A 26,107-nucleotide genomic window follows, 5' to 3' on the forward strand; every position below is an offset into this window, starting at 1 on the left:
TGTTTGTCCTCCTCTAGCTCATAACAGTGGGCATAAGCTACATGTTGTACTCCCACTGTTGAGTGACAAACACTTTATAGGTCTAAATGAATCAACCTCCTTCTCTTTCAGACTGACATCGCACACAGGCTAACTATTAATATTGATACAAAAGTAAGTCCTTGAGAGAGAGAGAATACTCTTTACTTTGAATTATTAACTAACAGTGTGTCATTGCTGTTGTGTTTTTGCCATTGCTGACATCTCTCACCCCAAAACAATCTTTCAGAGATTCAGAAGAGATCACAACAGCAACTATACTCTCTCCAGACCCAACAAAGAGGAGGAATCTATTGCTCAGTGCAAAGTTGTGTTTTATATTTCACTGAGCTTTGTGACAGATTGGATACTGGGCTGGCACTTTGGTTCAAGAGACAGTGCCAGTCATAAAGGTTTATACATAGATTATTGATAACATCCCATTGAATAAATCTATTATTTTTCCTATACTTCAAGACCTCCAAACCAAAAGTCTATCCTAGTCTCTAGCCATGAATCAAGTTCATTATTAATCACAATTGAAGGGGAAATTGGAAGAAAGTCGGCAAGCTAATGCCCAGTTCAGTTACAGTTTAACTACTTTCTACACAATGGTTGGAAAGAAATAAGTCATCTTCATTAAAGACTTTGGAGTTTTGGACAGAATGTATTTAGGAAATATTAACAGGGCCCAAAGTTACAAGGTTTCCTGTTAAATACATTCATTATAGTTTGATTTGTAGAAAGTGACTTTAATTTTGATGTGCAACCTGTCTGGAAGGCGACTGTCAATCCTAGTAATTGGTTGGGTGATTTATTCATGAAGGTTCAAATGGAATAACTGAGCTTTTCACATGTAATTAATTAATAGGGGCCTTTCATTTTCAGTACATAAAATGTATAGCTTTAGGCTCCTAACCGCTAATGCAGGTCTAAAATACCCTGCAATTTTACCTGCAAACGTGTTATTGTTTGTGCAGTGCAGACACACCAGTGCACCCCACACAGACACAAGCAGATCCTCTGCTTCCAACACATTTTACAACCAGGCCACAATTCAAACAGACTGCAGAGAAAAAAAGGAAAAAATAATGGTTTTCCAGAGAAACTGACAGTCCTACTAATTAATTTTCTAATTTTAAGTTACTTGGCCCTTTCCACCAATTCATGATACGAGGATTACAGGCATGCCAAAGACAGTCTTCCAGTCCTCACCAAGAACAAAGTGTGTTTGAAAGAGCTCAGACTGCTTCTCAACCCCGGTCTCAGCTTCTCGCAGTCTCTCCGAGGGGGAGTCTCTGGTGGCGGGCAGATTTAGCCTGATCAGAGGCACGCTTTTATGTTTAGTGCCACTTGTCCCGTCTGAAGAAATGTGCTTCCAATGATCCTGAAATTCACTGACTTGTTTTTCATATCTCTCCAACTTTAAAGAGGAGCCATAACTTCAAAGAGACCTCATCAGGACTTGCAGTAACTTCCGTCTTGAGAGGAGGTGTTGAGACTTCGTAAGTCTGCCTAAAGCTTCATCTGTGTGGTGCTTTAAGAACTTGACCTTTTTGGGGCGTTACAAAAAAATAGAGGCGGACCCAGTCGTGCAGCGTACACCAAACCCAATCCACTCCCAGGCCTCAATGGACTAAAATAAAAGAAATTGTGATGAAAAATTGAACTAGACACCACCAATTTAGTGTACTTTTCAAAGAAATTAGAACTCCCACAACCACTTTAGGTGAAATGCCCATTTACATTTACATTTAGTCATTTAGCAGACGCTCTTATCCAGAGCGACTTACAGTGGTACAGTGACATTCCCCCGAGGCAAGTAGGGTGAAGTGCCTTGCCCAAGGACACAACGTCATTTTGCAGAGCCGGGAATCGAACCGGTAACCTTCAGATTACTAGCCCGACTCCCTAACCGCTCAGCCACCTGACTCCCTGACTCACCATTTAATGATTTCTTAAATGAAAATAATGAAAGAAACCATCTCAGGACATCTGTCTGAGAGGGAAGCAATAAACTCAACTTCACCTTTAGAGTCACTCCATGAGCCATTGCACAGATGGGTCCCCCAACCTCCCTGCCCCATCACCACTTTCCATGTTCTCATTCTTTGTACACATTTTCAAAGCCACTTCCCTCTTCCCACCTGCATCTACTGTAGAGTTAATAGGCGCATTACTAATGACTGTTTATAAAAAGTAGCTCTGGTTTGAAACAATAGCACACTGACACAAGCTTCTAAAGACAAAAGGGGGTGTGCATTTGTGTGTATGTATATGTGTGTGTGTGTGTGTGTGTGGGGGGGGGGTGGCTCGTCGAGACAGTTCTTGGTGTGTGTTGAGATCAGATACATTCTGGGAGGCAGAACTAGGACTAATTCGAGGTATATCTGTTGTCATAACTTGTGGAGTAAACCCCACCTTCACACACATGGGTAACAGGCTTCCCAGGGGAGGCTCTAATTTATTTCACTTTTAACTAAGGCAAACTGTTCAGGCTTAAAGATGCCTTCCCGGTGTTCTTTCCAACAATCCATTCAATTCTACAGTTTTTCAACGTATAATGAAAGGTGCATACCATCATGAAAATTATTCACAGTCACTTGGGAAATATGGTCTACCTGTGAATCAAGGATCTGATTGATTGCTATGTTGTTTTAGCAATCAGTAACAGTGTTAGTTATTTACTAGCCTTGGACCTCAATGTGTCAGCACATGTATAATTCTAAAAGTGTGGATGATACAAGGTAAACCACAATTGATTCAAGGTACAGTACTGTAGAACACAAGCTAATGGATGTGTGGGAATATGTGTGTGTGTGTGTGTGTGTGTGTGTGTGCAGGGCAGACGTTTATGTGTTTGCTCATATAAGTGTGCATGTGTGTGTGTGTGTGACGGCTGAAGTGTGCATGTGTATGCGCGCGTGTGTGTGCGTGCACGTGTGTGTCAACACCCTCCTCCTCCTGAACCACTTTTGTTTCTCGGTTCAATTATTAATGTGCAAAATGTTCCCTGGCATTCCGCCTTAACATACAAACTAATACCCAGATCTAATTCATTTGAGCATCCACGTTAGCGTCTACGTTAGCACACAAGCCTGCAAGTACTGCAGCACCAGGTTTAGAGGACAGGCAGAGCCGGACTAAACACCACAGCACAGGCAGGCAGCAAACATCTGCTTCATTGGTATCACCGCTCATTCCACGGAGAAACCAGAGTCAGAAAAGAACAATGACGAGTGACCTGGGGGATGACAGAGGTGGCAGCCCTAAATGAGTTAGCTGGATTTGTCTGGATTAGCCCGCTTGTCAGTCGAGAAAGCGAGGCGCTGGATGAGGGCAACATGCTTAGCAGACGGCACAGCAAGAGGAAGGGAGTAGTGTGTTAATGACAAGATGTAAATACGTGTAGATGTTTAAATGCATCCTATAACATTTCACTCACTTTCTCAGGGGGTCTGTCACTCAATCCTCTCATCACAATGCGTTTTCTTTTCAGTCGAGTCCCTCGTCCCAAGTGTCCCCTCCCCCCCCCACCTTCCTTCCCACACACACCTTTAAGTCCTCACCCCTGAATGAAGCCATCTCTCACTAAAATTTCACTATTAGTATTCTAGAGATTTCCATGCTCTCCCGTCCCTCTGTTCTGTCCTCTGTTGAGCCTGCCAAGCAAGGCCTCCGCTGGGAAGCAGAGGGGCAGAAGAGAGGGAGGGAGGACATACCTCTGAGTGGCACAGAAGACCTTTGTGGTGGTTTTACAGAGGGTAGCCAAAGGTCTACGGTTCCCCTGGCAGGCATGGTCGATGGTGTGAGTGAGTCAGTGTTACTCTCATTGGGTAGACCACCTACGGCCATGGTTGGACTCACACCGAGACAATGTGAGATCGATTGTACATCGAATAGTTTTCGATAAATCCTTGTGAATAGCATCCTCCTATTCCTTACAACCTTTTGATCCCCACCAGCAACAGGTTTTAAGTGGGTGCACTCTATGTTCTACATGATGTTCAAGTTCATGTGTTCAATAAAATAAGAGGTTGCCAATTATGCAAATAAAATGACAGTGACATCACATGGACGAATATGTTTGACTATTCTCCAATAGCGTGTATCCTTTCCACATTTTCACAATCTAATAGTATTACACTAAACTGTTCAAGTTGTGTGGACAACCTCGAAAATTGTATGGGCGCTAGGTGGCAGCGAAGAACAAGACGGGAGCGAATCACTGGACTAGCTGAAGAGGCTGCGTATGGTACCCCAGCACTTGAGTTGAATAGTGCGTAGCAGCGTTTGTAGGACTGAGCCTGGGAGCAGTTCGCCCTCTGCGCAGCGTTTCTGCAAGACTACCCCTCCAGTTCCCGAAAATAATTGTTAGAGACCTACGCTCTCAAGACTTTCACGTGCCGGAGAGGTGTTTGGTGCGGACGACGAAAATCATGAATTGCTTCTGGATACACACTCTCTGGATCCCCGGATTCTTTTTCTTTTTCGGATTTCAAGGTAAGGATAACTGTTTGGTTCGGCTTGTATCATCAGCGCTTTTCATACTTCTCAACAATTTCTGTCCTTTACTTTGGAGTTTCTTAACGGTGTATTGTATTCTGACGCCGTCGCTCATGCCAATGGTTATCTATTTACTTTGACATTTTATCATGCTGATGATCCTCGCCGAAAGAAAAACCTATTTGCATTTTATGTATTGATGATAGTAAAAACAAACAAACAAACAAACAAACAAAGCCCTCCTATAGGCTACAGGGGAATACGTTGGGTTGTGATGAGGAGGGGTGAGTGAGAAGTTCATTTTGGGTAATTGTTTCTGACCAGCTTCCCAAACAGAGATTGGGCTCCATTGGCCTTGCAGCTGTCCAGATGCGCATTGTGGTTAACTTATTATGTTAAAACTGAATTCACTGAATACGCAGCATCGTTATGTGTGCATGCATGTATTTGTGCATTCTTGAATGATCTCAGACTCGCTGTGGCAATCGAACAACATCTCAATGGAACCTAATTAGAACATTGCTTTGTATGAGAACACACATTATGTTTTCAGGGTCAAGATCAGGAGCTCCAGTCCCAGACTGTGATGGGGTGTCTTTTTTTGTCCCCCTCTCTGAACCCAGTCATCATGATACTGGGCCCACTGAAGTGAAGCTCAAGCATTGGTGGTATCTAATCGAGAAGCATACTTAACCTTTTAATCAGGTTATTCATCACACAAAGGGGATTTGTGTGTCACAAGCATGCACATACACATGCACAATGTCTCTCTCTCTCTCTCTCTCTCTCTCTCTCTCTCTCTCTCTCTCTCTCTCTCTCTCTCTCTCTCTCTCTCTCTCTCTCTCTCTCTCTCTCTCTCCCTCTCCCTCTCCCTCTCCCTCTCCCTCTTTCTCTTTCTTTCTTTCTCAAAAACAGACACTTTACCATATCAGATGTCGGTAAGACTTTTAGAAGCTTTTCCTCTGTAGAATTCTAAATGCAAGTTTCAGTAGTATAGTTTCTTGGTGCAACCTGTGGGAGACCCGCAACAGCATTTTTATCCTTGATCTCCGTCGGCCCCTCATCTTCCCCCCTCCAGGGTGTGCTATCCTTTTACAGAGAGCTGCAACCTCCTCTGCATCCCTCGCTCACTCTCCTCCAACTCTCTGTGCCAAGCGCTTGTGTCTGGTTACAGCTTTGCCCAAGTTTCCACCTTCAGTCCCATCCTATCCGCTCAGATCTGTGGGAGGGTAAATGCTTCTTTTAATGGAACGTGTCCCAAGCTGCATGTGAGCCCAGAGGGTGGTGTCACATGTCTGTGGCCTGGACCACACAGGCCCACCCCTCCTGACCCACTTTCCCTCTTCATCTAACTTTAGATCACCCTGTTTATTGTGCTAAAACAATGCCCATTTGTTAAATGAGTGAGTTAGACGTGTCTTTGCCAACCAGTCTGTGCGGATAGAGATTGGCTGCTTTGTGTTACATAAGCAGACTGCTCTTTTTAACGGTAACTAATGAGGCTGAACCCCGAGTGTATAGTAGGAGAAAGGTGTGTCTGCATTCTTGTGAAAATGTAGGAACACTAGAAACACTTAACTGCAAAGATGGCGTCTTGGTCTGTTGGGAGAATCCTTCACCTCGTTCGTCAATAATGGTAAAGGTCACCGTCAGAACATACAGTATCACTCTATGTAACATATTCTTCTCTCAGAGCATCGTAGCTTACAAGTTGTACCGATGTTTGTCTTTGTACCACGCTTTTCATTTTGAATCGTAAACACTTTTTAGATATCGATTATTTAAAGCCTTGGGCATTATCAAGTTGTTTACCTAGGAGAAGCTGCAGGGAAATGTACTCAGTCAATTGTCCAGAGATAGCATAGCCCTAATGCTATGGGATAGTCGCGGATAAAAAAACATTGATTTCAGTTTTTTCCCCGGTAATACAAATAATTGCCTTTTATGCTTTGATCAATGTTCAGGACGCTTAAGGGGATAACACAGTTGTGAAATATGCTTATTCAAAGGGAAAAAGTGCCATCCTATTTCTGAAACAGGAGAACACAGGCAAAGAAGACAACCAAAAGCATGTTGAATCCAATAATCTATTCTCATGCCCTTTGAGATCCTTCTCCTTAAACAGTCTTGGACCAAGATAAAAGGACAAGTGCACCAAAACCCCTGAAAACAGAACTTCCCCAGAATGTCAAACAGACGGGGAATTCACAGTCAGTTATGAGAGAGGGATAATAGTTAAACAGTCGGAATAGTCAATGTAATCCCATGGGTTTTGTATTGATGCTCTCACCAGGAATTGATATGCTAACAGTGTTTATCCCTCCATAGGGTGGATGAGTTTACACATGCACACGCACACAGACATATGCACACGCATACACACACACCTACAGTATTCTCCCTGGTTGAAACAGATCCTTCAGAATTGACTGCAGTGTGGTCTACGTTTATATAGTCTGCTGGATTCAAAACCCTCCGTGTGGTAAAACTGGATGTTGTGGTCCAGACTGGAGGCTGGATATTGTGATTTCATCTAGTTCGGATCTGAGGGATGTTGTGGTTTTGTTTTGGTTGGAGGTAAAGAATCATGAGAAGTGTATCTTTCAGGTGATATCGGTTTGGGAGTTCGTCTTTCAATACCAAGAACTGTCGTGTTTGAAATGGTGTTGTGAAATGTGTGTTTGGGTTTGTGTACGCTTGTGTGTGTGTGTGTGTGTGCGTCAGGAGGGGGTGAAACCGAGGTGAGTGGAGGTGAGAGTCTGTAATGCACTGTAAATACTGCACAGTGGCCTCAGGGAGAAGTACAGACAGCAAAGGATGGATAGGGAGTAGGGGGGAGGTGCGAGTGCAGGTGGCAGGGGGTATTGGCTAGAGACATAGGAGTTGGATCAGAGAGTTGGTCGTGGACTAAAACACAGCAGAGCAGAACAGCCTCCAACACCTTCCTCCTCCCCCTGCGCCACCTCACTCTCAGCCTCGTTAACGCCCGAGACGCTCCACTTCCCTGAGCCTGTCTCGGGAAAATGGCAATTAGCAGTCGCGTCACTGTACAAGGCCTTAGCGGCTCCAATCCCATTGCATCCATGGAGCTCAGACACCCCAAGAGCTGGCTAGGCTAGCTAGCTTAACCTGCCATACTATACATTGGTTGGCTTGACTAGCTGGCTTAACCTGCAATACTCTAGGCTAAATGGACTGGCTAGGGTAGCCAGCTTAACCTGGAATACTGTACTTGGGCTGTCTAGGCTTGTGTAACAAGAGATGGCTTTAATTCTACACAGGCTTCACTTGGTGGAGCTGTATTAGGGTTAGCTCAGGGGAATTGGCTTGAGCTGAGATGAACCTGCTTGTTCTCTGCCATGACTGCTTGTTCTCCTGCTCTTCCTCCATCCTCCCCCTCGCCTGCCATACAGGTCAGGCCATTTCCAGCTCCACTGGCTCTCCCTGGGTTATTTGCTTTCCAGAGCAGCTTCCCCTCCCACTCCTCCCCGCTGTATGCCCCCCCCTAAGGTGCTCAGCCCCGCTAACCTCCCACGCCTGGGGAGAGCTCTGCAGAGGGACCTATGCCCCTTTTTCAAGGCAAGAGGGGAATTGAGGCCTTGTGTGTGCCTTTGTGCATGAGAGGCCAGCACACATACAGTTCTCTTTTTCCTATCACTACAGTAGTATTGTGATCTCATTTGCTCAGTGATTAGTTTGTCAGTGTTATCAGTCAGTATAGTAGTTGCTAAAATACTTAAGCTTATTGTCACATGTTAACATTTCAGATATGAATGGTTATAGACTGTGAGCACATTTCTATTTGATAGATAAATAAATAAATAAAAGCACCTTATTGTTTTCTGTAAAAAGTCAGTAATGTCAGAAGATAATGTACAGTACATGCCATTGTTGATTACCGCTAATTTGACTAGGGATTTTCATCAACTAGTGTATTTTCTTTCATTGGTAGAAAGATATGAGTCAAGGAGAACTACTCATTGAAATACCTTTTGTTCACCAGAACGAAACTTGCATTTCTATTTCATTACAGCAAAAGGATAAATTGAAAAGTTCTCTGCTGCTGTCTCTGGAGGAAGGGATCCCTGACTTAATTGCTCCTCTCAGAGTTTTTCCTTTTCTTCTTTCAGTTGGTTCAGGCAGGAGGACTCAGTAGTAGTATTTACTTGATACTTTATTGCACACGATACAATACATGATTGTAATACTTGATTTGGCATAATGGTTCTGCTTGCATCGGCTCCCTGCCGCACCCAACGGAGATACCGTCTCGACATCCGAGCAGAGAGCAGCGACACATTCCCCCTACGAAAGGAACACAGAACCAAGGGTGGAGGCCGGGGAGGCGGAGGCAGCAGATTGAAACAGAGCATCCTGTGTCGCACTAGCAATGCAGAGTGCAGCGATATCCTGATTAAATAGCCCGCCCTGCTAATAAGGTGTGCCCCGACTGCGTGACATGGCGAGTTGCTAGTGACGCGCTAGGTCTCAGAGTCTACTGCATGAACCAGCTCCGCTTGATTATAGGTGCTGATTGCTTTTAAAACAGTTATACAAATGAACAGTTTTACTTTTGACACTTCCTGGCAGCCACTGCAAAAATTCACAGCATACCATCACACCTTTTGACACTAAAACACAAATATTTGGACCATACATACTATACTTACAATGAACTCCTTTTACAGTGTGACATGTCTAATGGTCTACAGTTGCTATGGACACTATCATTGAGGTCAAAGTGACCCATCTGTCTGTCCTGGTCTTCACCAACTTATTCCCATCCTGTTACTTTACTCTTAACTCTTTGTCTCTCTGTTGCATATTTCATAAACCATGCTTTGCTGAGTGGCCTCACTCCCTGTTGTCTTATAGTCCAGATAAGAATGAACCCTGTCTTACAAGCCAACAAGGCCTCAGGGCTCTTGAGAAGAAGCGATGTTTAAGGACATTTCTGTTTGACCGAATCCTATCCTACTTCAGTCTAACTACTAACCCTCACCGTGAAGCCTGTAAAGTTCCAACCCTGCTGTTGTGTTCGCAAATCTTGTTGATCTACTGTTTGTCCAAGAGAACATCTTAGTGGATAGCAGGTTGATATTTGGGGATTTTCATGATCCTGATGCTATGTCTTCAAACTCACGCCACTCCAGTGAATAACAAACACAGCATCAAGCACACAAGGTGCATGGTTGTACACTGCCTCTCGAACAGAGCAAACATCTGTTATGTAGGACTTCCACCGCTGTTCCACCACCTGGGACTGACCACTTTGGGATCACAAGAACACTCCCAGGCTTTGGAGGGAGATCTTGAAACACAGATTTTGCTTCCCAACACTGCACAGTGCGCCATTTCCTTTCTGATCGTGTTTGACAAGCCCCTCCTGCGATCTGCTCTCACACTGTTTCAAGCTTTTCTGGTTTCATCTTTCCTCTTACTGGCAGATGTACATCTCTAGCCTTCCCTGAAAGAAAGAGGATCGGTTTCTCTCAGTGACACAGAGTGATCATTCAGAACCTGATTGTCTCTGGCAACTCCAATAGCGATCCAATCCACACGTGGCCAGGCAAATGTCAGGCAATAATTGTTATTAATCTCTGCAGAGCATGAATGATACGGAATGTCTCAAGGCGTTTTAGGGTGTGGTGAACCTCACAGGAAAGCAATTTGTCCCACGTTCTCCTTAATATCCCCTCCTCTGTGAGACGAGAGCCTGTGAGAGCGTCTACCAACGCTGTGTCATTAAGAGACGCCTCCCACTTGTCTGCATGGATCAGCTGGTACAGTACCAGTGTGGTCTGACTCTGGACAAAGAGAGGAAATGTCACTCCCCTGCCGTTCCGACCGTCCCTGGACAGTCTGGGTTCCCATTACAAATGGAAGCAGGGAACCTAAGGTGTTCCCATAATAGGAATCATCATTACAATGCTTCTCTCTCCTTTTACAATACTTTTCATTCTTTTTCATTTTTTTCCACATTTTCAGCATGTCTTGTGCTTTAAGTGAAACCACTCAACTCACCAGTGTATGGTGAGCCAACAGAGACTGAGCCAGCATGGTTGAGTGTTGAACATTTTCACACTCTAGTTTCTTTGAGAGCTGTTGTTATTCACCTCAGGCTTTTAGCTTTGTTGTGTTTCCACAGGCGTTGTGTTAAAAGTCTGACATGCACGCTTTCTACAGGCAGTTTTCTCTCTCCTTGTTTATCGGGGTGCCAACGCTCCACTCTGGAGATGTAGATTTAATTAGGGTAAATCACACTTTGTAATTTTAATTAGTGTCTTTTTTGCTTTTGAGTTCATGGTAGGGGAACATGGTGGTAAGCTCCGTTTTCTTGGAAAACTTAATCTTGTTACTATTCCTATAATGAATCACAGTCCCAAAGCACTAATGGAATTAGATGACTACTGTGTTGGAGAAAGTGGGACACGCACTGTCGGCATTGTATAGATACCTCTGTTGCAGAGCTAATCTGGTCCGCTGAACCACCAACTAGACATCTACATTAATGTGCTTTAATGAATGTAATTAATGTTGTGGCCCAAAATTGCCCCAGGTCTCCGTAGCACCTGTGATGTCATTTTGAAATTTCTGTCATACAGATGTGGAATTCCTTTATCACTCGGGTTAGATTGGTGGGGTATAAATTAAGCTAATGACAATATTTGTCTCAGTTATTAATCTTCCAGTGGTTCTTTTGTGAGCTTGGGATAATTATGTGTAGATGAATCTCTGCCAGCGATAAGGAGTGAAGGGAAAGGCCAGGTTACGGCATCCGGGCTAACTTGCCGCGTGTTCCTTGAACACACAGAACGAGATCGGATTTCTCTGTTCCTGAAGCAGCAGCAACAGCAATATCCTGATATTACAGCAGATATATCCACTCCCAGACAATGTCAGCCAGGCCAGTTTATCGAGGCTGTGGCAATGTGGCATACTGAATGAGGTATAGCTAAACTGGTAACACGCCGCTGTAAATCTACTGGTATAAAGGAGCCAAGGGTCATTAATAAAACCTTCAGAGGAGGGATGGGGGCGTTCAAATATTGTTGATCTCAAGTTTTGCAAATAGACTTTAGGTTTCTTTCACACCTCATGTGGAGATTCTGTGCTCTCCTCAACCTCCATGCCATACCGCAAATATTCTCTTCTTGAGAAAACCAGGGGATTTCATTAAGAATGCCACAAATCACAGCCAGGCATGCATTCTTCTTCATGGCGGCTATTTTGAAAGCTTGAACCACAGTGACAGAAATACTCTTCTTCAGATGAAAGCAAAGTTTTTGTCAGTCATCTGGACAAACAAGTGAAGACTGCTGGCATGCATAATGTACAAACCGATGTTGCTAGTCCTTTGCCTGACTGCATGCCACATACTTTTCATGTCACAGTGCATGTTGCCGGCGTAATGTTCTTAATTTCTTCATGATGACAGCCACTAATAACACCTCAGGGGTTTATGAGGTTTTCCAGGCTTGGCTGATTAAGGCCCAACTCATGCCTTTTCTCGTGCCTGTGCTTCTGCTCTTGCCTACTGGGAGTGGGTGTGTGAGTGGAGAGCTGGCAGGAGGGGACATGGGAGGAATCCTTAATTGGTTTATCAGGGAATACTGGGGGATGGCTTGGATGACATTGTGGCCAGCGGCCCTCCTTGAGGAGAGCCAGGAGGAGGTGTATGAAGACAGGAGAGAGAGGAATGAGGAGAGTTTAGGGAAGCATCTGGAACAGAATACACTGGAGCCAGCCCGGACTTCTTGCTCTCTCCCTTTTTCATTCTACCTCTCCTGTTCACTCTCTCCAGGGCTATGAGACAGGTCTAAAAGAGCCTTTCTATGTCAAGTAACAGCCAGGACAGATTTTTTCCTCCAGAATTACAGTTTGCTTTAGAATACTTGCTTCTCATGAACAAATTGAATGTAGATGGCTGATGTGGTGACAGAAAAGGTGATCCAATGCTAGGTTGTGGATAACACATACAAATCAATTTAGTTACTGGAGGCATCATCTTAACATTTTGCAGAATGTTAAATTAGTTGTGATGGGATTTTGGGCAGGATCTTATATCAGGCAATCATTGGTAATTTGAGATACATTTAGTGGCAGTTTATTCCCAGCACAAGGTAATGTCCAGAACAAGATCATGTTAACTCTTAACGCAGTCCTAATTAACCATCATCAAACTAGCTCTGTTTTTAATCTGTGTTACTTAGCTTCATATGAATAATTCTAATACAAAAAATTCTATACATCTTATAAATTCAATTTTTTTTCCATTCATTTGAACTTCTATGATTTATATTAAATCAGCTGACAGATTATCCTTTGCTTGCAAAATTCATGGCTGTCGGGAGTGAATGAAGGAGGCTGATTATTTGTCTTCTAATGTTGACACTGCTGTTTGTCTAAACTGTGTGGAGCTCGCTGACTGTCCGGCCGGCTGGCTGGGTGAGACTGGAAAATCCTGGTCTTTGAAATGGTAATCAACAGGGAACTCGGGCTCTAATGTTACACAATCATGGTCTTTCATCAGCCCTTTTGTTACTTTAACAGCCAAATTAGCATGTTTTCTGGAAACATTCATTTTCACAGTAGAGGTTTCCCACATCACATAATTATTCACATTATGGCTATAAGCAGTGATCACACAGTCACTAGTCAGTCTGTGTGAAAAGAAACATATAATACTCATGTTCGGCTCACTCAGCTCTGGTGATTCATCATCTTAATGGGGTATTTAATCCTGTCAAGACGGGGGTAGCCCAACTCACACATATATCTATACTCCAAATATCTCCAGCAATATGTTAACGTCATATTTTATATATGGAATAAGATGGATATCAAATAGATATCTTGCATTATATTTTGCATTATTCTAAAGTGAGAATGACAAAGTTGTAATATTTATGCAATCCATTTTTATTTTCCCAATCTCACAGTATTGTCTGAAACAAAACCAAAACGTTGTGTTCTATTCATTCTCATTCATCCTCAATGATTGTTTTCGACTGACTGTGGTTCTGAGTGAGTGCTTTGGAGGGCCTCGTCCTGTTGTGTGTTCTCCTCACACACGGTGCTCGAGGAATCCTGGATTGTGCTTATCTGCTGTTGAGAGGTGTGTCCTGGTGCGTATCCATGGCGCCGATGAAGACAGGCATCCACTGGCGAGATGGGAAACAAACAAGGTGACATTCTTGGCAGCAATGTGACCACAAGGCACACTGGGAAGGGGAGAGGGAGCGTGGGGTGGACGGGGGTGCCTTTGCCAGGCATAGATCACACACTCGCATGCACACGGTCATACACACACTCACAAATGGGCACACGCACACAAACACACACACACACTTTCAGGGCGCATGAGACCCTCAGAAACAGAAGGCATCTCAATCTACAGTGTGGCACGGTTGTTTACTTTAACTGCTAAAACGTCCTTGGCAAGGCTGCCTGAGTCCCCTGTAGTGCTGGCATTCTATTGTGTAGAATCTACAAACAGTGCAGCACAGAGAGAGAAAGAGAGAAAGAGAGAAAAGAGAGAGTCCAATCCTTCTCACTGGGGGACACCCAGCTTCAGGCAAAGCCGCTCCACACTGTCCTTGAACTCCTGGCTCCATCCACCCGTCCATCTGACTGACCGGGGACAGGGACAGACGTTTGGTCTGACGGTTGCTGATGTTTGGCTTGTTTCACTGAGGATGGATTTGGGGCTCTGAGGAGTGAGAGGTGAGGTTCTTCAGTCCTCTGGCTTAGACTGCTGCAAACAGATTTTAAAGTTGGGAATTAATAAATAGGATTATCCATATTTGGTGAAAAGTAGACGCTCATTTATTCACTTATAAGTACAACTACAAACACAGCACCACAGCAACTCCCCACCACACACACTCTCACACACTGCTTGTCGTAGTCCTGTTTTAGACAGTGGAGCGGCACCGTTGGTTAGGTCCTGTATGGTCCAGGTTAAGGTTAGAGGTGGTATCAGAGGGGGGTTGACAGATGTTTCAGGAGACTGAGGCCCATCATTAACCGGCGCCCTCCAGAGGACCGCAGGGACACTGCGCCTCGTTGACTTCATCATAACTATAGGTCACTGTCACTTAGCTCTCCTCCTAGACCTGACCTGTCCGGCTTGGACCAATACCAGGTCCACACTAGTAACATCATGCCTTTTTCTTCCTACTATGTATGTGGGGAGGGGTGTGTGTGGATGTGAATGTTTGATAACCTAAAGTACAACATTGTCATAAAGTGATGTATGTGTCTGGTATTAAACAATAAACATGAAAAAATCAGTGTGGGTGTGCTAGGGACAGTATTCAACACTAGTCTAGTGATTTCATGATCGCCCACCTTCGTTTTACCCATGCCATATTGGCTTGCATGATTAGGGTTTAGTGTCCAAAGCCCGTGTTGCAGGCCAATAGGCTTGTTAGCTTCCGAAATTGATGTTTCAGAACGCCTGGAGACTTCTTCCATATTTAATTGTTATATTGCAAAGTTGGTACTTTGCCAGCCAACACTGGCTGGCTGGCGCACTGCTGCCATATAAAACCGTAAAGTTGTGGAGCGCAGACGATTCGTGCTGCCTCGCAGCCCGCTTTAATATCTGGAGGGCTGATATCTGAATATAAATGAGCAGGCCCAGCTTCTGCAAAACAGCTACTGTGAGCCTGGGTTTGTGGAAGTACTGTGTTTTCTGTGGGCAGTGGCATTTCTGGTCAATCTGGCACCCTAGACAAGATCTCTAACCCCCCCCCCCCTCCCTTGTACTTTTTTGTATGTGTTTTTAATAACGAAATAAAAAAGTGTCAATTCCCCTTAAGATTCTTTCCTATTTTTTTGGGTGTTGATACTGCTGACCTGTATGTCTTCCTGGTGCTGGTTCTGCTGCATGTTATATTCTCGTAATGTATTGCAAAGTTAGACTTTGGTAAGTGCGTGTAGAAATAGCACATTTGGATCCCAAATTATCCCGATTAGATCCCATGGCATGGTAACCTACCACTGTACTGTTGTACCATCATTAGTTTGAGGCTTGTCTGTCTTGGTAGTGAGGGAGCAGAATGATGGGAGGCAGATCCAGCAGTGCTCTGGATTCATGCTGCCTGATAAAATAACAGTGGGTTATCCCAGAAGAACAGAACACCCAAGTGCAATGAGCCAAGCTAAATGAAGCACAACCTAACTATTGGAAGAAGTACCTTAACCCTTATCTTATCTGATCCAGAGAAGAAGTATTATCAGGAAAGATAAAGGCAGGGTAAAGTAAAAGAGTGAAGATTGGGGAAGAGACTAAGAGAGAGTGCTAGTGTGAGGGCCATGCAGTTGGTGTGTTGGAAAGACGGAGAGATGGAGAAAAAGACAAAGTCTTACATAGTATAACTCCATTTCTGAGCTGAGCACAGCCTCCTCTCCTTCACATTAATTGGACTTTGGAGTGTGACAGTCAGTCAGACATCCACCCAGAGCCCAGCTCAGCAGGCAGGCATGCCCAGGGGTAGGGCTCCTCCACTGGGACAGGCACTCAGCTATTACCCCTGTCTTTCTCGTGTGCAGCAGCAGAGCTAATACTGCAGCTTTTTAATTGAGAGAGGGGAGCTCTCAGCTCCGGCTCTCGAGTTCAGCTGTCACAAGATCTGTCAATAGAGACAATGTTTGGATCGAAGTGTGTGTGCATGCGTGTGTGCATTCATGTCTTTCTGTGTGTGTGTGTGCAGTCAGACCTGTGTGTGTGTGTGTTTGTACTGTATATAAGCATTCCTTTTTCTGTGTGTTTGTTGGCATTTACTAAGGTGTGTGTGTGCAGTATTTATATATTTGCTTTTTGTGAGTCTATGTGTTTGCAAGGCAATGACATGCTTGACAGTATTTGGTGGCAGGTTTTTGGAGTTTCTAATCATGTGACCAGGTCGAAGAGCAAATGTATGTAATTAGTATGGGATGTATTGGGACGTTTGTGTCTATATCTTGTACATGGGCCAATTACATTTACATTTAGCAAATGCTCTTATCCAGAGCGACTTACAGTAAGTACAGGGACATTCCCCCCGAGGCAAGTAGGGTGAAGCGCCTTGCCCAAGGACACAACGTCATTTTGCACAGCCAGGAATCGAACCGACAACCTTCTAATTAATAGCCCGATTCCCTAACCGCTCAGCCATCTGACCCCCAATATTAGTTTGGATTTATATTGATCTGTCTGATGATGTACAGAGTTTTTGCAAAATCATTATTCTTGGGAGGAAACTGTACAAAAAATATTGGTCATCTGATATCGGACACATTTTATTTTGCATCCCAAAATAAAATGTCACTTCTTAATTCTTATCAAAGAGAAAATATTGATATTTTCAGCGGCATCAAGTTACACTGAAGTTGTTGTTTTGGGGTGCTCTCTGGCACACTCGGTGTCATGTTCCATCTGCGGCTCCATAAATAGCAGATGATTGTATTTCAAAGCAACACATAACTCTGACCATTGGTTATGTGATATAGCTTTCTACTGACTGTGATTTAAAGAGGCTTTGGGGAAAACAAACGATGGTGTCTGGAGCTAGTCTAGCTGTGGGTTATAGTGTTACACGCTGTACAGTATACTGAACAATAGGATACTAGCTTTCAGTATTACTTTGAAGCTCCAACACAAATTTTGCCTTAAACACACAGGTGGTAAAACGAAAATACTCCATTTCAGCAAGTTTATTTAACACACCTGTCCCGGAGGAATCCGCAAAGTTTTCTGTAGAAACCACACAGCAATTGTTTTTTTTCTAGGATAGATGGACAGCTGGATGTTATGGGTCCTCTTGCTACTGATGGTCTTGATAGGAAATGGGAGGCCTCTTACTCACACACTGTTGGCCTGGAGTCTTGGACCTGGACCAGGCCCTGGCTCTGAGTCTGGGAGCAGATTCCTGATTCCCCAATCCCAAGTCTATGAGAACAGACAGCTGTGCTCTCCCCCTACTCCAACTTCTTTATTTTTCTGTTCAATCTGATACATAAGTCAAGAGAGATGCTGTGGACAGTTGGCACACTATGCACGTATTGTCTGTGAATCTCCAAGATTAATTAGAATTCTCCATTCTGTGGTCTCTGTAGAGAAACTGTGTGAGTTAATGACCTTGTAATGGCCTTGTTAATGATAACATGGACAATGGTGTGTATAAATGCCCACATTGTACACGTGGATACAAATGAGGCATAATCAGGTTCTCACGAATGACATGATTATTTTCGAAACGCCTAAAAAAATGTTTTATTGTTATCTACCAAGAATGGATTTCAAGTGTTTGTCCTCAGTAGAAATACGTTAAAGAGAGGAATGACATACCATTATACTGCTGACTGATTTACATGAATAACATGACAAACATTTGCTATTCCCACTGTAACACAGATAAATGGTTCTAAGGTTAAATATTTTATAATTCATATATTAAACATCCTAACTGTTGTATGATGACTATGATAGTTATATGAGTGTTTAATGTTGGATGTGGGCACTGATAAACTGTAGCCATGAGTAATACTGTAGCTCAAACCCTACGACATATTTGAAATCCTCTCACAATCCTCTCACGGTTCAGAATGCAATCACAGCTTAGGCTACACTACCTGAGGACCAGGCTGACAGTCGAGGACGCAGAGACTGGGCTGCTGTTGGCCCTGTTTAAAGTGCCTTCTCATGCCTCTCACCAAACTGGGAACTCCCCAGGGTATTAAAGGGGCACTTTGCTCTTAATAAATGATTTATATAATTTTAGTTTTAGGGTCTCAATCAATCCACCCACAAGCAAGACATCATTCTTTGGTTTACTATAACTTTAGAAATATAGCAGCCACTCCTACAATGCAATACGTTTTCAGTGCTAGATGTATTTGGATGTCATCTGAATGTACTTTTTCTTTACCATCAAATAATGTAATCTTTATGATTGGTATAGTCAAATTATTTTAGACAAAACACAGAATTCAGCTAAAGTGCCCTTTTCAAGCATGAGTGAGAGTGTTCAGTATGTGTACGTGTGGTGGTGGTGGGGGGGGGGGATATTGATATACTATACAGCCTGGCTGTGCAATAGAAAAACCACAGAGCAGAACGGACGAAGAACAGCCAGCTCAAGGGATTAGGAATTACAAAGCCATCCTGTAAATATCCATCGATAAATATCCATCGCCCTGCAAGTCCTGCTGGACCACACACTTCCAGGGAACAATGTCAATATGTCTGAATTATGACCGGCAAATTATGACTCTGTCGATAATTCTGAGGTATTTTGTCGCATTTGTCTGATCCCCGTGCTTCTTACCTGACAAGACATCATCGACTCTAAATTACAGATGCAAAGGCCATAAAAAGGAAGATGAGTGTGTGTGCGTGTGTCCACCCCCCAACTCTCTGTTTGCCCCGGGTGTATCATCACAATAATATGGTGGAGGGGGAAATGAAGATGCTATATGGAGGAAGTGTTTACCCTAGTGAAACGCTGTATGCTAAATCAATATGATGGAGTGGCTGACTTGTGGCAGGTGTGGGTGGCTGTGTGACTCGGCATAATGAAGCACACACACACACACCACACTATAGTGCACACTGCCGCACATTCACATTAGCTGCCCTGTTTTTGCTATTCCACAGTTGCCTTAAAAAAAGTTGCCAGCAGTTTTCCTCTAAAGCCCAGCCCCGCCTAACACCTGCACCAGTAAAGAGATCCCCCCCAGACCTACAGTCACTAGAGTTACATAAATAAAGAACATGATTTTGTCTGTTACCCTAGGCAGTTATATTTGGAACATGCATATAACAGTTATGTTAAACTGAACGAAAAACAATTGCATATTGTGAGGTCCAATAGCCATTATCCAGTATGTGAGATTAATGGACCAAACTAGAGCCAGTGCTGTAAATTATATGAGATTTTGTGAGTAAGTGAATATAATAAAGTGGCTGTAATGTAAATTGTAACTAACTTCCAAATGCAGGCTAGGCTGATGCGTGAGAGAACTGCCCTGTACCACATCAACAAGCACACTCACAGCCCCAATGTGAAATGTAGAGTAAATACAGCTGTGGCTGTTTATTTGACTATATATGCTCAGTAAATGTAATTTTGTGATTGGAAACAACCAACATTACTTTCACTTGGCTGGATGCAACACGCTATTCTCTCCGAACTAGCAAAGCTCTCAGAATCAGAATCAGAATTGGTGTTTATTCGCCATGAAAGTTTGCACAAACAAGGAATTTACTTTGGCAGGAGAGCCTACCTAGGCAGCCATTTTCGGCGCCAACTAGAAAGTTACAGCATAACATGAGGAGAGAGGAGAGAAAAAGGCAACCCCCAGACAATGCTCCTAGAGGAGTACAGTGTGGGAACAGGCATAAACCTCAGCACATAAGCCCAACAACATTTACAAAAACACGTGACTTGCAACAGGGTGGGGGGGGGGGGGGTAGACAAGCAGCATCCGGACCTGCAGCCATGGTAGGCGCTGGACACAGACCCGCCAGCCACCCTGGGGAAACAAGCAGGCGAAGGCGTTGGATGGGGGTGGGGGGTGGTGATATCTGTAGTAGGTGAAAGTTAATGTGTGAGTAGGTCTGGGTTGGCGCCCTCGACCTAGGCCACAATCAGTCCGATTCTCCCTATGCAGATTGTGTTGGCAAGGAGACATCCTTGGTCATGACCCAGGCAGAGACCAAACCACAGATGTCGGTGGGGGCGGGGAAGGGAAGAGCAAGATAGTCTCGCTTCAGCGCTCTCCAGGGGAGTTGTTTTCCAGCAACGGCCTTGGCCAAGGCCTGTGCTGGTTATGGGGCCGAAAGTGGATAAGATTGGGGTAGTTGTTTTGACGAGTAGCCGCGACTCAATTTTCACGTCCACCCTTTAGGAAGGTCTCCATCTCCTCCATCTTCCTTCGCAGAGCCGCAAACTTATCCCTGTTGTAATCCATACTGCGTTGTAAGTTCACAGTCTGAGCTCCAACAGCTCTGCCCAGCGCAACAATCATGTCGGGCAGCCTAATGGGGCTCTTGATGGCCGCAGCCGTTTCCTTGATTTTCCGATATACAAAGCCAGCGCCTATTCCAAACAGCAGAAAGCCTGTAATCACGGTTCCGAATATGAAGATGTATTCAACGTCCTCCACGGAAAGCGCCGCTAGACACACGCTGCCCCCTCTGCTCGCGGCCCGTTCTACAAATTGGACTTGTAGTCGTTTTGTTAGCCGGGTGTCAATAGTAACTGCAGCCCTTCCGCCAACATGGTAATGAATATGCGAGTGTGGTTGATGGGCAAGATCTTGTGTATAGTCATTAGTTGTGTTTAGCGCAGGATATTTCCTTGAAGACAGGACAGATGAAAGTAAATTTGTGAGGACCTCTGTGCAGTTGTGGACCGGGGTTTTGTATTCCCTGTGGGTTCAAGGATAGTTGAATGCTATGTTTGCTCTGCTTGTGAGATGCTAAATCCACTTTGGGATAGCGTAAGATTTATTGAGCTGGGCTAGCCAGCCCTTGTTTTAATTAAGACTCATTTGGGGGTATTATTTGTTTGCCTTTTAGCACAATAATCTTCTATTGCTCTCATGATTCATTTAAGGAACTTATTGTGAATTATGAAAAGATGAGGTTGACCAAGTTAAAGTAACATTTACTGTGGCTAATTCGAGGCTGCAATAAGAGAACCCTCATTTCTCTCACGCTGTGAAAATTGCTTTTTGTAGTCTACCTAGTACAGTAGATGAAAAACTGGAGCTGGCAATATTGCAAGCTTATGATAGGTGAACTCTCCACTAGTTTTCTTGGCTTCCTTTCACACTTCATTTCTCTGTAAGAGAGTGCAATAAGATGATAAATCCCTGGGAGTGGGAATGTATTGGGTTTACAAGGTCTAATGCCTATAGCTGCAAATGTCACAGTACACGCCAGTGTTAATTGTTTCACGGTAGTTGTGTAAGATTGGAAGACCTTTTGTATTTACATTCCTCCAGCTCCATTATGACCAGCTAAAGGATGTCCTGATGGTAGAACAGGGGCTTGGTCTCACTAGCGCCAGCAAGTAATCAGTGCTCTCTCTCTCACACACACACACGCACGCACACACACACACACACACACAACACCTAACTGCAATCTGCTTCAGTCTGTGTGTGTGTATGTGTGTGTGTGGAGGGGGTTTGTATAATAGTCAGTTAGTCAGTCTATTCAGAGGGCAGACTGCAGTTTGCTTGGCTAACACCAGTAATGATGGCGTTGGTATTGTGTGCTTTTGCAAGCCCTCACTTCTGACATGGCAGGGCTGATTGCCTCCCTGTCTGGAACTTGCCCCATAACCCCTGCCTCTCTTTTCTTCACCTCTCTCTATTCATTTATTTCTGTCTTTTACTCCAAAATGTTTGTGTTTCTCTTGGCCTCCCTGCAGATCCTGCAGCGTGACCGAGTGGTCCCCCTGGGGACAGTCACAGGGCTGTGACGTAACTGACACACCTGACACACACCTCATTCCACTGCGTACACTGCCTGTCATGTCCGGCTTGATGGCCTGTACATCCGTGGTCGATTCGAGCGCGTTTGGGAGTTTGTGTGACCGTCGTGCGCAGTGTGTGTCCAGCTGATGTGTGTCCAGCGGAGCAGCAGCAGACACACTCCTCTACACACGCAGGCCGACAGCTCACAGTTTTGGTCATAACCTTGCGGTGGAACATTGCTACTCTGACCTCACATCTGGCTCTGTTAATACCAGGTTCAGGACCCATTAGGTCTGCAGGGTGGCGGTACAGAAACTGTAGTGCATATTCTTAACATATACCATGGAACTGTCTGACTCGATAAAGAAGAGATTTTCTCTTGAAGTTGTCTATAGATCAACTGTGGTTTACTCATCTTTGTCTATTGATAATAATGGCAGCTTCAGAGTGTTGGAGAAATGGAGAATCGCTTTCATGAATATGGTATAAGTTTGATGTTTAGTGTCTAATAACGGAAATATTAGTCAGTCTTTTACATATTGCTGTCGTTGCCAGTGCTTTACCCATATGGACTCTTTGAAAAAGGAGTCAATTAAGCAGATAAGTGACTTATCAGACAACTTTCATTATCCAGTCAAAGGCTGCAGTAATAACTATGATTCAGACTAACTGCTGACGATAAACACTGTAGCGTGGCGCTCGTCTGAGAGACGCTTCAATTAAAGAGCCTCTGTGCGAGGAGGACTCGTGATTGCCCCACTTCGACTCCATTCCATTTGTCGAAACGCATTGTGTTTGTTTATTTGCATGCTAATGAAATGTATCGGCTTGCATTGGAATAAATTAATTTACCATCGCTTTCTCATTAGCTCACTTGAAAGCTATAAAGAGACAGGACTTGGTGTGGGGGGTTGGTTCTCTACTCCCGTCTCAAGAGTTAAGAGAAGATTTTAAAAGAGACCAATGGGCTATTTGTTCATTTTTGAGCGAGAAGCCTACTCTCTTTATTCCACAAACACTCATTTATTTCTAACTGTTTAACTTTGTTTGGCTGGTTACTATATTTTCTGGTGAGTTATAAAGCTGGTTTAAACATACCGTCCAATGCCTGGGGAAACGTGTGAGCGCACAAGACTTAAGAGATACGACTTTGATCAGTGGAACAACATGCCTTTTAAACAGGAATTTAAGCGGCTGATAAGCTTGGTAGCTGTTGTTCGGTTTCGGCAAAAGTGATTTAAATTGCAGTTACTGTATTTGCATCCCTTAATAACTCCCGTATTGGCATAGCAGATGCCCTTACCTTGGGCGACTTAGCACGGATTACGTTTGAATAAATTATTAATATACTCGGCTGGATATTTACCAAAGCAATTAGGGTGAGTGCCTTGCTCCAGGGCACAACAGCAGGGACCCACCTGGGCTTGCGATCAGACGCCTTCTGATCACACCCAGTCCCTCTATCACTGCCACAGATTGCCGCTGGCGCGCACACACACACACACACCCACACACACCCACACAAATGCAAACACACACGTTTTTCTTTGCTCAAGCACATCAACTGGAAAATAAGGGCTTTTATCAACAACAGTTTGACACCCTTTTCGAAGTTAGCTCTCCTTCTCTATCTCATCCTCCACCTCTTCCTCCTCCTCTTCTTCCTCTACTTCAGCCGCCCTATCCTACCCCTATTCATCTGTATGGTTCCATGACTTACGTTCATTTATTACGTAACAGAAGAAAATACCTCGATAAAAAGCCCCTTCACTCACCCCTGTAACTCTCAAACTCTTATCATCCACTGTTTAGATGTAAATATTTTTGTTGTTGGTTTTGCTCTCGGTGAAATTGAACAATCAATGCTTTGAAACATATCAAAGTGTTATTTAAACATGGCTTCCCAAGTAATTTTGTTGTAATTTTCCAAATCCTAAACATTGCCGATGTGTATTAGTTTAATGATAATGCTAAGAAGTAGTAATATGGTATTATGTAATCCACTGAGAAAAGGCAAGTTAGTTATTTTTTATCTTATCTCTAAAGGGATTTTTTTGTTGTTGCCTATTTTACTGCTACCAGCTCAGAATGCTTAATCCTTGTCCTATCATTGCTTTTTTTTGTCATCTTTATGGCATTTTATTGTTAACCCATAAAGAGTTACGCATCATCTACATTTCCCCTTGAAGATGCAATTGAGCCGTACAACATTATTGCTAATGCCTCCTCAACAAAACCATCACTTAAAAAAAAAATGATGATTGAATGCTTTTCACGGTTTACTAAATGAAGCTTCATTAAAATGTGCAAGTAGCTGTGGACAGTACATCCGCGAAAAGGTAGCGTGCCCTTGTGTGTCAGTCTCTCACTGTAAAACAAGGTGCCAGGCTCCCCCGTGCCTCGTCTTAGACAGCCAGGGCTCAGGGAGCGTTGAGGACCTGTGACAACAGTTATCCCCTCGGAATAGGAAATGTTCTGTGACTGACAGCTATGGATTAACTGGTGTAAGTATGTGCGTGTCAGTGTTTATTTGAAAAAAGAGAGTAGACAGGGAGAGACAGTGCATCTATGGATTTGTGTTTGTGCACTTGTGAAGCGTGCGTGCGCGTGTGTGTGTGAGACCTTAGACCTCCCTGTCTGTTGAATGACAGTTAGATGAGTCAGCGCCTTGGTGACCGCTGTCTGTGGTCCTGAACTTCGCCTCTGTCAGTCTGATGAATCAAAACAACCTCCCGTAGCACGTCTGACCTGCTCCTGGCCTGAACCTTCCTCTTCTATTCACAGCATGACCTGAAAATCACTTCTGGCCATGGTTGTGTTGGGGGTGTTTCAGGTTTCCTTGTCAATGAACTCATAGCTTTTCATAGTCCATTTGATGTTATTTAGACTTGATGTGTTTTTGTCTGTGAAAGATATGTAATGTTGACATTTCGGAACACCAAGTGGCATTTGGATGCTTAAAAGTGTATAAGCAAAGACATTCTGTATCTGTATCTGTCAGACATTTTTGTCTGACAGATACTTATGGAATCGGGCCAAGCTGGTTCATGCAGGAGACCTCAAGGCCTAGCGCTGTCAGTCAGCACCACCATCATGTCACGCAGTCTTGACACTCACACTTACAGCCAGGTGCTCTTTTTAACACCAGGAACTCTCCTGCACTCCGTATGGATGCTGGTCAATAACAAATTATTAACAGTAACTAAAGGCTTTTGAGAGGTCTTATTTAAAGTTGGCTGAGATAGGTCATAGTATCATGTACAGAGAAGGATGCTGCAGATAAAATGCCATAGAACTGTATCTGATTAATAATTTAACATACATTTCATGAAAAAAAGATAGTTACACTATGGATTTATAGAACCTTTTGGCTAGACAGCAAAGCCTAAAAATGGTTTCTAAGCTTTGAAAATCTTAGAAATATGCAGGCTTACACTCCACTAATGTTTATCAGCCTCCTGTCATACCATTTTTGCATTTATTTATTTGTATATGAATGTATGTGCAATCATTAATGTCTGCTTGTGTGTGTGTGTTTGTCAGACCTTGTTATTTTTTATGACTCACTGGCAGGCGATAACATTAAAACCCATATTCCTTTGGGGGGTGTACACATAGCAGGTGTGAGGCTAGGTTAGGGAAGTAACAGAGACATGAGGAGACTATAACTCAGCCAGGTAGTTTGGAGGGATACCTGTGGTCCACATTCAAGCTCCCCATTAAGATAAGATAAGATATTTATTCGTCCTACAATGGGGAAATTCGGGCATTACAGCAGCAAAGTGGACAGAAGAGTATATATATAGAAAGAAATAATAACATTAGTATTATAATAAGATAAGATATTATAATAATAAAAACAGATAACACTAGTTGCATTAGACCAGCCAACATTCCTTCATAGTGTGTTTTACACAAATGTCTCTGAACTCTGCTCAACTATGTAAAAACAAAGGTAACTGCAGTATTTTGAAACGGGTCTTTGATCAAATCTATTGGTTATCAGGATATTAGCTGTCTTTGCAGGGAGCAGCTGTGTTGCATTTACATGGCTCTACAATAAGCATGTGCAGTGAGAGGTTTGGGGTTGGTAGAAAGTCCATCTTCT

The 26,107-nt window shown here is 43.6% G+C and overlaps 2 protein-coding genes across 2 annotated transcripts in view; both read left to right on the forward strand.

Annotated features, from left to right (window-relative positions):
* The window catches only part of LOC134028942 (putative uncharacterized protein DDB_G0292636), a 384,233-nt gene that overhangs the window by 78,312 nt on the left and 279,814 nt on the right, over positions 1-26,107 (forward strand). The gene's annotated exons all lie outside the window — the stretch shown is intronic.
* Positions 4,276-26,107, forward strand: part of lsamp (limbic system associated membrane protein) — a 266,689-nt gene continuing 244,857 nt past the window's right edge. The window contains exon 1 of the mRNA XM_062472856.1: positions 4,276-4,521. Within this exon, the coding sequence (XP_062328840.1) occupies positions 4,458-4,521 (64 nt within the window). The 5' untranslated portion in view covers positions 4,276-4,457. The remainder of the gene's footprint in view (positions 4,522-26,107) is intronic.

This window comes from Osmerus eperlanus, chromosome 11 (genome assembly GCF_963692335.1).
Source record: "Osmerus eperlanus chromosome 11, fOsmEpe2.1, whole genome shotgun sequence".
NCBI lineage: Eukaryota > Metazoa > Chordata > Actinopteri > Osmeriformes > Osmeridae > Osmerus > Osmerus eperlanus.